The sequence below is a fragment of the Gadus macrocephalus genome, chromosome 15, assembly GCF_031168955.1.
Source record: "Gadus macrocephalus chromosome 15, ASM3116895v1".
In the NCBI taxonomy this organism is placed as follows: domain Eukaryota; kingdom Metazoa; phylum Chordata; class Actinopteri; order Gadiformes; family Gadidae; genus Gadus; species Gadus macrocephalus.
The window spans coordinates 7,866,001-7,877,852 of record NC_082396.1 but is presented as its reverse complement, the minus strand read 5'-3'; the positions used below and the strand labels follow the sequence as shown (position 1 = coordinate 7,877,852).

General features: G+C 42.8%; 2 protein-coding genes and 1 long non-coding RNA gene across 3 annotated transcripts; 1 reads left to right on the top strand and 2 right to left on the bottom strand.

Annotated features, from left to right (window-relative positions):
* Positions 1-2,867: 2,867 nt before the first annotated feature.
* marveld1 (MARVEL domain containing 1) lies at positions 2,868-4,146 on the bottom strand. The gene has a single exon (XM_060072595.1). The coding sequence runs from the start codon at positions 3,856-3,858 to the stop codon at positions 3,358-3,360; it is 501 nt and encodes a 166-aa protein (XP_059928578.1). The 5' UTR covers positions 3,859-4,146; the 3' UTR covers positions 2,868-3,357.
* Positions 4,147-5,430: 1,284 nt separating this feature from the next.
* LOC132473161 (uncharacterized) lies at positions 5,431-7,350 on the bottom strand. The gene is made up of 2 exons (XR_009529260.1): positions 7,216-7,350; positions 5,431-6,002 (listed from the first exon to the last, which is right to left on the bottom strand). It is a non-coding gene; the product is annotated as an uncharacterized LOC132473161 (long non-coding RNA).
* Positions 5,996-8,545, top strand: avpi1 (arginine vasopressin induced 1). Its single transcript, XM_060073152.1, has 3 exons — positions 5,996-6,176; positions 6,678-7,034; positions 7,272-8,545. Exons 2-3 carry the CDS (start codon positions 6,718-6,720, stop codon positions 7,582-7,584), a joined length of 630 nt encoding a protein of 209 aa, XP_059929135.1. The 5' UTR covers positions 5,996-6,176; positions 6,678-6,717; the 3' UTR covers positions 7,585-8,545.
* The last annotated feature ends 3,307 nt before the right edge of the window (positions 8,546-11,852 follow it).

The following is an 11,852-nucleotide window of genomic DNA, read 5'->3' as shown; positions in this document are numbered from 1 at the left end:
TTTTTGGGTGGTTTGGGTGTCATTTTGTTTTGCAAGAGAGGCCAACAACCGAATTGCAACCAGAAGGGAAGTGCACATCCAATCACTGTGGATCAGGAATGTTATCTTTTTATTGTCTGACTTGAATTTTTTATTTTCTGAGGGGCCCACCTCCCCCCTCTCACTCCAACACTCTGGTTTTCACAGATTTAGGAGTTTGACCACAGCCTTTGACTAGATTGTGAACTATTCAATGACAAAGAAGCTCTCTGTGGTCATTTCTGGTCACTATAAATAGCGTTAATGACATCCCACCAATGGCATACTTGCCCTCATTGTGTCTGTGTGTCATATATCAAGGAAAAACACAGCCCCAGTTCACCACCACATAGTCTAGGCTGTGAAGTGGTGGCAGCAGAACAGATGGGGACTGAACAGACCCGCCCTCCCTGTCCGTCAACACGGACAATGAACGATCCATGCTATCAATGATGTCACAAATGAGGTCATCAATGACATCAATACCTTTTGTGTGGAACTGGTACTTTAGCCCCCCCCCCCCTTTCTCTATCCTTGGAATGCTTCTAGATATTTGTACATAAGTTCCTTCTGCTGTGACTAATAGCTGTCATCTTCCTAATGGACTACAATCTAATTTGTTTACCATTATACATATACATACATCCACAATATGTGGTATTATACATCTTTGAGTCTATCCTAAAGGTTACGTGAAGTCCAAGAAATCAGGGTATATGAAGTTAGTCATGCAGGGAGAGATGGTTTCCTTGTGATAATAGCCTTTTGCTGAAAGGGCGGGAGAGAAATACGTTGGCCTCCAGGAAATGTCTTTTTGGTTGAGCGCTAAAGTAAATATTACATATTTTCTCATCCAGAATAGTCTCTGGCTTCACGTCCATATTTTCCTGCCTGGAACTACCGACAAAGGAACAACTTTAAGCTACCTGAATCTTCTATCGGTGAGAGCAGATACCACCAGTTTCACACTCATGTTTTAAAGTCATTATACATTATAGTAGTCAACACTCTACAGTGAACTTGAAATAATAACTTTCTGAAATTTGTCTGTTATGTCTAAACATTTAAAAACCGAATCTTCAGCCATTCATTCGTAGAGAAACTAAATGTAAGTGAACCATCAAGTATATTTTTCCACTTTTGTTTTTGTTGCATGCATCTGTAGTTAATATTGTTAGCAACCCAAAGAACCTTTTAAATTACCGCACAATCATTTCCCTGTGTTCTATTCACATGACGGTGTATACTGAATGCCAGTTAAGCTGTTGGCTACTGACTCATTGACAACACAGTGTTCAGTGTTTGTGAGCAGGCATGTGCATTAAAGCAGGATAACACTTTGAAGAGAAAATATTTTGGGGGGAGGGGTTGGTTGTGGTGATGATGAGAGAAAAGCATGGCTCTGTGTGTGTGTGTGTGTGTGTGTGTGTGTGTGTGTGTGTGTGTGTGTGTGTGTGTGTGTGTGTGTGTGTGTGTGTGTGTGTGTGTGTGTGTGTGTGTGCGGGAAGGGGGGGGGGGGATGGTGCACCTTTTAGAAGTGTTGGATTTATGTCCCAGGACTGCAGCTGTTTAAAGTTAGACACACACACACGCACGCACGCACGCACGCACGCACACACACACACACACACACACACACACACACACACACACACACACACACACACACACACACACACACACACACACACACACACACACACACACACACAACCCACTTTACTGTACAGGGTGAAGTAGAAGGGATACTGATCAAACAGAAACAGCACGAGATAAATGTCCACCAAAATAATTTTACAAATTGTTTCCACCCCCAAATACAAATGCTGACTTCATTATTAGCTTCAGTTAGTCTGTCAGCCCGACAGTCATTACAATAATTGCATTCAGTCAGTCATGGAGAAGAGGCTACAGATTGGGATTAAGGGGAGATAATTGTTCCCTGGATCTCTACTGAAAGGAGCCATACATGGTGTTGCCTAGCGCTGGGCTCCAGACAGCGTTTCCTATAAACGCGTTTGTTGGGAGTGAGACTATTGAATCATCTCCTGCTAGCTCTAGCTTCCTTGTGATTGGCTGGGCCCCAGACCACCTCTCAGGTCCCCAGTAGCCTGTTCCGGTAAAGACAAGCCCCTGCTTAGATGATTCCACCAGATCATATCCAACACATACCCACACACACACACACACACACACACACACACACACACACACACACACACACACACACACACACAAAGACACACACACAAAGACAATGACACACAGACATACACAAACTATCCCCCAAAATAACATATAGATTCATGACATTTTAAAGGTGAATTGTTGTATTATTGTGACATACAAATCAAACACAACAGTAATGCTGTACACACACACACACACACACACACACACACACACACACACACACACACACACACACACACACACACACACACACACACACACGTTTTTTCTCTTTATGGGAGTTGGGAGTTCCTCTTTCATCCTTGATTACAGGGAGAGATTACATCGAGAAGCCACCAGTGAGCTTTATAAGGCCCATCTGTGGTCGTGTTACACTTAAATGGTTCCTACAGAATCCTCGTAGCTTTTCTCTCTTAAACAAGGTTCCCCGGGGCCCTTATTTTGTCTCTCCTAACTAGATCTGTGCATAATTTACAGAAGTAATCAACACAATGATGAGACACAAAACATCAGACAGACTTTTACAGACGCATACCCTGAGAAGAGTATTGTGTTTAGCACCTTGTTGAACTACTCTTGTGTGAATATTTCAGTTGTTTTACAGAAAATGGAAAATGTTTTTATGGCCTAATGACATGAAATAATCCTCTCATGGATCCACACTGACTTATTTATTTGTAGACATGGATTTGGAGCTATTACACTCATACATCAAATGTATTGCAATAGAAGCACCACCAATAACACTCGTACATTTGCTTGTTGTCTGAAAGTTGTTGCTGTGGTTAAGCAGGCTGCCCCTTGACAGAAAGGCACATTTTCACCAGGAGTGAAAATACTGTTAAAGCTGTTTAAAAGGTTTTCAACTGCACTTGAGTTGCGGAGCACCGCTTATCATAAAAAATCATGGAGAAAAACAAATAAACAAAACATAATGTAAAAAATATATATACTTTCATTTGCAAAAAAGAAGTCAAGATAAGATTTACCTTCAATTATACGATAATACAAAAACTCAATAAGGCCTGAGGGGTGGACTTGACCAAAAGAACAATCTCTCCACTATTGCTTGGACCACGAGAGAAGACCCCCTCCCCATGAACCCTTCAAACCCACTCACTGCTACTTTTACGACGTCACAAATCCTCAAAAAACTGTTTTTTCACCGCGACACTTTCTGCAACCGTTAAAGATAGCCGAAAGCAGGTACACCACGGCGCACAGGCACGCGAACACGGCGGCCGTGAAATAGACCTTGTAGACGCAGGGGTACTTGTACTCGGAAAGGTTGCAGTAGGAGTATTTATCAGTCTTGTGAATCATCACTCCAATCGCAGGCAAGTAGAGCACGGCGGCTGCAACGTCGTGCAACAGGTTACTCAGCAACCAGTGGTCTCCGCCGAGGATGGGAACAAGGTCCTGCTTGTTCAGGAGAGTGAGGAAGAAAAGGGCGAGGGTCAGCAGCCAGAAGAGCACAGCCACGAACAGGACAAAGTGGATCGAGCCCTCGTATTTGTTCGCGGCGATGGTGACCCACAGCCCGGCCCCGAAGATGATCTGGAGGATCCGGATGATGCCCAGAAAACTCTTCAGGAAGCCCACAATGTTCTTCCTCACCTCGGGCTGGGGAGTTGCTTGTGGTGGCATCTCTCTCTCTCCCTCTCTCTCAGTCTCTCTCTCTCTCTGTCTCTTTCTCTCTCTTGCTCTCTTCCGACCGCTCTCGTTTTGTTTTTCAAGCAGGGCGGGTTCTTCCTGCCAGCTGCCAACAGCTGGGGGAAAGGGCAAAGAAACCGTGGATCAGAAAATAATGAAACGTCCCAGTTGCTTTGAAGAAGAGACAAGAAAAGGGGGTTGGTTTTAAAAAGACTCTCTGTTCTTTCCTCGGCTCCGGCCTTTTTTAATGTCTTATGTTTCGTCTTTTCCGTTTCCTCTGTCTAGCGGCGGTGGCAGAGGAGGTGTGCTGTAACACGCTCCGCCTCCCCATCCAGCCTCCTCTACATCCCCCCCCCCCCCCCCCCACCCCTCTCTCTCTCCTCTCTCTCTTCTCTTCTCTCTCTCTCTCTCTCTCTCTCTCTCTCTTCCTCTCTCTCTCTCTCTCTTCTCTCTCTCTCTCTCTCTCTCTCTCTCTCTCTCTCTCTCTCTCTCTCTCTCTCTCTCTCTCTCTCTCTCTCTCTCTCTCTCTCTCTCTCTCTCTCTCTCAATTCAGTTCAATTCAAAAAAGTTTTATTGGCATGAGAAATATACATGAGCATTGCCAAAGCAGTGCAAATGTATTATACATATTATAAAATAAAAAGTAAAAAGGTCAGGTATATAGTATAAGATATAATAAGTATAAAACGTTAAATACAAAATATCTATATGTTATACTATAAAAGTACGATAAAAACGAAAAGGTGCAATATTATAAAAATTACAAAAATTACAGTATCTCGTATAAACATAAATTAAAAATACACTCTAAATACACAGTAAATTATGGAGGATGTGTGCAATAGTGCATTTATTGTGTGAAGAGTGAGGCCAGGGGGATAATTCTATGGGGAGTTCTCTCATCAAAACAGGTGACGAATCTTGCTGCTGCATTCGCACATTGTTGCCTTTCTTCCAACAGGTATGGCAGTTTGTGAGCATGGCAGTTTGTGAGCATCTGGAGTGTCTTTGAAGCATGTCTTTGTAATCCGTGGGAAGTGTGAATTCCTGATGTCTTCGTATGACTGGCAGCAAGTCAGGAAGTGCAGTTCTGTTTCTAGTTGGTTGTGTGTGCAGTGGGAACACAGTCTGTCTTCTTTTGGGAGCCAGGTCTGTCTGTGGCGTCCCTTCTCGATGGCAAGGCTGTGTTCGCTGAGTGTATCTGGTCAAGGATTTCCTCCGTTTTGGGTCGTCACGGTGGTCAGGTATTCTGCCACGGTGTAGTCTCTGTTAAGGGACAAATAGCTGGCTAATTTACTCTTTTTGGTGGACTCTTTCCAATGTGCCAAATACTTTTCCTTTTGTTTTCTTCAAATTGGCTTTTGCTTGATGTGTTGGTTGTTGTGTGTTGGCCAGAGTCCCAGGACAAGCTGGCTAAGGGGACACTTTTCTGGGTGTAACTCTCTATGGGCACGAGCCTTGTTGTGGAGTGTGTTGCTGTCGCTTTCCTTAAGGTGGTTATAAAATTGTAGGGCTCTCTTCTGAACTTTAACGATTGGATATCGTCCTAATTCTGCTCTGCATGCATTATCTCTCTCTCTCTCTCTCTCTCTCTCTCTCTCTCTCTCTCTCTCTCTCTCTCTCTCTCTCTCTCTCTCTCTCTCTCTCTCTCTCTCTCTCTCTCTCTCTCTCTCTCTCTGATATATTAGACATACAGACAGCCTATTTTATGGATTTATGGATTTAATTATGTGCTATAGGTTAACAACAAAGCTGGGACCTATAGGCATAAGCATTTAATAACTCATGCATCCAGTTTAATCAAAGCCTCTCTACATGTTTAATTCCGATGGTCCCCTCCTGTGCACACACGAAATGCATAAATCATTATGTTTTCTCGAAAGCATATGCGTCATTCCCAGGCTGGCAAGGTTTATACCATCACATGATTGACCAATGGCTCACGTGGATATCTGCGCCAGGTTTATTGACGTCAATGGATGTAACGTACTTAGGAGGCGGGTTCAGTTGTGCAAACACTGGGAACTGATTGGTCAGGAACGAGACGCTTTCCAGGCCGGGAGGAGGGATTTATGGGGCACCTCCGCTCCCATTGGTACGCTGACGGTGGTGGTACGTCAGTGGAAATCGGCTCAAGGCTAAAAATTAAGCATGGGTCAGAAGAGAAGAGAGAAGGAAAGATAGTGAACGGATACCTCAAGATAATGAGCCTCGGTAAACTATTTGGAAACAAGCAGACGGATCGTGTTTAAGGAAAGGAGAGGAAGATGATATAGAGTGGATTGCAGTCAACAAATCCGTTCTGTTTGGGGGTAAGACGACATAAAATCCTTGAAAGTAGCTTTCATTAGATTACACTGTAGTAGGCTGCTCATTGTCAACTGTACCTTTACAACATTAGACTCAATTGAGTCTCTAAACGCTTGCTTAAATAGGTTGGTAAAATGCAGTCGCTTCTGCACAACATTATCTTCTGCATTAATAACGATGGAAAAGTTCAACTTGCATGGCAATAAACCGTAAAGTAGCCTAGTTCCTCAAAACAAATGCGTCGTTCAGAACAAGAAGTGACTCCTTAACGTCCGTTTTATGATCTAATGTTTCAGATATTTTTTCATTTCTTTTCGGTCATCTCTACTTTATAAATTGTTTATATCGTTATTCAGCTTGTTACTTGTTACGTTATAATGGTATTATACTGTCTTATTTACTATAACACAGGTCCCACAACAAAAAGTTGTTGATGTTTTCTTTGTATGCTCTTTGCATAAGCGTCTTCTAAATGTAATGTATAAATGTTTACTTCCATCCAGCTTTTGTGTGGCCCCAGCTCCGCTGCATCTCCCTTCTGAGATGGAAGCTGAGGCAGCAGCGCCTCCAACCCCCAGCAGCGCTCCCTTGTGGCGGCTTGAGGAACGGCGGGCCAGGAAGCCAGCTTCGGCCAACATCTTCGGCGGGGTGGCGCTTTGGCAACTCCAGAAACTTTTCCAAGCAGCGGGCGACCAGGACGCGGAGCAGAGGGCCCAGCTGGTCTGGGGTCAGGGGGGTGAGGCGGAGCTGGCCCAGGCCCTGATAGGGCTGAGGGCCCGGGGCCGTCGTCGAGGGCTGAAGACCCACCGCAGAGATGGGCAGATGGGTTCCCGCTGGCTGAGGGCCTTCCATCACATGAGGTAGGAATGTGACGGAAGGCCCTCAGGAATGATGACGCACACAGGCACACAGACTGACCTGATGTCACACATACAAAACCGCGCACAGGCAGACAGACAGACAGACGCACACACCGAGTAGATATCTGCACACAAATGGACACAAACGCACGCCTTTCCATTGGACCCCATGTTGAATCACCTGATGTGTACTTTGTCTTGCAACAAACAGCTCTTTTTTCTCTTTTTCTGTCCCAGGATTCGCGAGGCTTCCCCGAACAGTCGTGGCGTCGGTTCAAACGAAGACAGCAGCAGCAGCAGCATCAACAACCACAACGATGACGACGAGGACGAGGACGAGGACGAGGCGGAGGATTCAGATAAAGAAACACTCTGTCCTGTAGAACCGTGCACACAGACCCAGGCGAAAGATGTCTCTGGGGCCACCGTTTCTCTGCCCCACAGCCAGGGTTCAATCGACCCTCCTGACGAGCTGCGCCGGGCCGGCCCCGGGCTACGGCGGGGCTCTGACAGCCGCCCAGAACGATACCTCCATCACATTATTCACTAACTCCACCCCAAGCCGGGCTGTCGTCTCTAGCCCTCTCTGTGTGGCTGAATGTCTTCCTGAGGAGATGAGACCAGTAGACGATCTTCTCTCAATACTTGAACTGCCATGTTTGGACTTGGTGATGCTGCTCTGTGTGTGTGTGTGTGTGTGTGTGTGTGTGTGTGTGTGTGTGTGTGTGTGTGTGTGTGTGTGTGTGTGTGTGTGTGTGTGTGTGTGTGCGCGTTTGAACGTGAACCAGGGTGAAACTATTTGTATATCTACCCCCACTACTGAACTGAAACTGAAACAAACCTTCAGTGGTTTTAGGCAAGGAAGTGTATTTCATAACTGCAGGGCGTTGCAGTTCCCAGATGAAAAAGTGCATTATGTAAACGGGAAATCGACTCTTAGCTCATCAAGGGTGTAGCAATGCTTTGGACAATGACTGCCTCTCTCAATGGATGCCTTATGACGCAAATATAGAACACGAATGCACCAGTAAATGGAAGTTCCAGGTTCAGAATTAGTTTCATGGCGAATATAAATAGCAAAACTTTATCTGTCCCCCTACTCGGCCTGAATTACAACAACCTTTCCGACCCATGTGATGCAGGACAATGGGTCGTGGTGAATCCAAACTCAAACCAAAGACACTAAAGAGTGGTCTCTTCAATGCTCATCCCAAAGAAAATGACTGATGATATGTATGAGTTGTGATTTGTGCATACTTGTAAGTTAAATGTCAAAGGGTTGTGTGTTAACCATTCAACAAGTTTATTAGTTGAATCATGAGTTTCCTTCACAACTGTATACACGTAATAACTTTTGGATATTTGTAACAGTTTATACAGGTGGGTAAATGTTCATTTTAGCATAATGTGTCCACAGCAAGTGTGTTACGATGTGGAACATATGTTTAAGAAATGTTTTTACACTAAGGGATACAAAATTATTTAAAAGCACAACATGCTTTAATATTCTCCTTATTGGTCTCTTGATTGAAATGATAACACACACACACAGACACACACAGACACACACACACACACACACACACACACACACACACACACACACACACACACACACACACACACACACACACACACACACACACACACACACACAAACACAGACACACACAGACAATACAATGACAGTCAGACATTGATGTATTGGCCTCGTTTGTCTGTTATGTCACTTGGATAATAATGAATTGTAAATACTGTTCTTATTTTACTTCTGAGAAGAAAAACAAACAAAATTTGATTTGATAACATCTAGATCTGATATTGATTTAGCCAAAATAGGCTATCTTTAAGCCAATATATTTATCCTCTCACATTTAACAACTCAAATTTATCATCATGGTTCACTCTCTCACTCACTCACTAACAGATATATTAACCCTGAAACAAACACTCAACAGTGTCTCCTGCAGAACAAGCTCTAGGCTCTATGAGCCACATCTTGAGTATCTGCACCTCTTTTGAACCCTAATGTATTTTCCACCAGCTATCTCTCACAATTGCACATAAATCTACTTTTTGATGTGTCTTCAAAGGCGCTATAATCCAAGGTTAAAATAACTACTTCAGAAGATCGTCTGATCTCGGAAGCTAAGCAGGGCAGGCCTGGTTTGTACTTGGATGGGAGACCGCCTGGGAATACCAGGTGCTGTAAGCTTTTACTTTTTCAGTCATTGGTTTTGTAAGAATCTCTTGTACAAAACCCTGTTTGGCCCTAGCAATAACTGCTTCCTGCCGTACCGCCATGAACGCGCCCGATCTCTTCTTTCCGGAAGCTAAGCAGGGCCGGGCCTTGTTGGTACTTGGATGGGAAACCGCCTGGGAATACTAGCTGCTGTAAGCTATTACTTTTTCAATCATTGGTTTTGTAAGAATATCTTGTACAAAACCCTGTCTTGCCCTGGCAATAATTGTTTATGGCTATGCCGCCATGAACAAGCCGGATAGGTTCAATGTACCGCTTGAAGAAAAAAAATAAAAGTTATCGATATAGCCTATCGATATATTGAACCTGGGGGGTAGGTTCAATATATTGCTTGAAGAGAAAAATAAATAGCGATATAGCCCATAGATATATTGAACCTGGGTGGGTGGGTTCAATATATTGCTTGAATAAACCAAAAAATCTATCCATAAATTGAACCTGTTTTTCAATATATGGATAGATCAGGTTTAATATATCGCTCGAAGAAAAATAGAAAATATATCGATATATATTGAGGTTCAATGTACCGCTTGAAGAAAACAAATAATCTGTCTATATATCTAGCCTGGGGGGGTAGGTTCAATATTTTGCTTGAGGAAAAAAATAAAAAATAAATCTGTCCAATCTGTCCAGATAAATAAATCGATGGACTGTAGAGATTTATTAGTAGGCCTACATTTTTTCAAGCAATATATGGAACCTACCCCCCCAGGCTCAATATATGAAACAGATTTATTTTGCTCTTCAATTACCTTTTTTTTTCCAAGCGATTTGTTGAACCTTACCCCCCGGCAGGGACGCGGGAAGTGGGGGTGCTTAGGGTGCTGCAGCACCCCCCCCCCTGGCGGCCTCTGGCTGTAACTGCAAGTGAGAAGGTTTTATGAACAAATCAATACTTTTTTTTTATTTTTTATAATTTTATCATACAACATGATTTTTCATTTAATTATTGACATCCACCCTTTTTATGATATTTATCATATTATCATTTCATTTTATTTAGAACATTGTTTGAGTAGGCTGACATAGGCTATGACGCAGAACGCAGAACTGTCGATAGCTGAATATCGTACTATGCTGATTTTACATAAGCATGTTGGTGTTCAACATCTGTTGTAGTGAACATTCTAAAACTGGTGTAAAATGTTGCTGCCATATTAAAGGCACCCAGTGCAACTTTCGAGGCTTAAAAATAAACATTCAATTTCTAGTCTTTTTTACACGTAGTAAGTTTCAATAACTCCATACCATTACATACCGACATTTAACAACAATGCCGCCATTTTCTTTATTTTTTTTAACCTACAATAAATAAAGCAGGCTTCCAGTCAATGGAAAAATGGCTTCTCCCCACCGGCGATTGTTGTTGTTTACGATTTTCTATCAGTTCTCACCACACAACGACGTCTCATCTTTGCTCCTTGAATGTCGATATGTAATGGTATGGAGTTATTGAAACTTACTACGTGTAAAAAAGACTAGAAATTGAATGTTTATTTTTCATTGAATGTTTACATAAAGTTGCACTGGGTGCCTTTAATAGACACGTTGAATGTTATCGTTATGATTCTGGAATCCTGCACGTAAACTGGTTGGCAAAAAAAGAGCAAAGACGGACGGTTCACTTGACGGAGAAACCGTCACTTTCCTCATATCAGACAACTCGTAACTCTGGATGAAAATAAAGGCTTTCTTTTATTGTCACTCTCCTTTTAAACCTTTAGAAATAACCTCCTAAATCCTTGTTATAACGCTGTGTATAATCCCGGACCGCAACAGCTTGTCGGCATGTTGTTAGTGTGTGAAATTCAGCACAGTATCAGCCGAGTTGACTCTAATTTCCACATTGTTTACTTGCTGACGTTTGTGAATAACAGTGGCTAGTTGGCAGAACTCTTTTTACACACCAGTAGAGTGTTGAATGTTGCGCAGCATTTATTATGACGTCATTATATAGACTCTCTCTCAGCACCCCCCCCCCCCCCCCCCCCCCCCCTTGGACTGACTTCCCTGGTGTTACCCCCGATGTTTTATTCGATACTTTTCAACAGTGTTACCCCTTATGGGTTTTTCATGACCACAGATAAAAAACGACAGTTTTTTTTACGTTTCATTTGATAAAAACGACAGTGATACCCCTTGTGTTTTTTTCATGACGACCGATAAAAAACAACAGTGTTACCCCTTATGTTTTTATACATGGCGACCAATAAAAAACAACAGTGTTACCCCCTTTATGTTTTTATTCATGACGACCAATAAAAAACAATAGTGTTACCCCTTATGTTTTTATTCATGACGACCAATAAAAAACAACAGTGTTACCCCTTATGTTTTTTTTCATGACGACCAATAAAAAAAGGAACAGTGTTACCCCTTATGTTTTTTTCATGACGACCAATAAAAAAAGAAACAGTGTTACCCCTTATGGTTTTTTTCGTGACTACCAAAGAAAAACGACAGTGTCACCCCTCATGTTTCATTTGATAAAAACGACAGTGTTACACTGTCGTTTTTTATTGGTCGTCATGAAAAAAAACATAAGGGGTAACACT

What these genes read in the sequence shown, in the direction of transcription:
- avpi1 (XM_060073152.1), top strand. Translation starts at nt 6,718, where the DNA reads ATGGAAGCTGAGGCAGCAGCGCCTCCAACCCCCAGCAGCGCTCCCTTG. An exon ending in AGGGCCTTCCATCACATGAG is followed by an intron (nt 7,035 to 7,271) that starts GTAGGAATGTGA and finishes TTTCTGTCCCAG; the next exon opens with GATTCGCGAGGCTTCCCCGA.
- marveld1 (XM_060072595.1), bottom strand. Translation starts at nt 3,858, where the DNA reads ATGCCACCACAAGCAACTCCCCAGCCCGAGGTGAGGAAGAACATTGTG.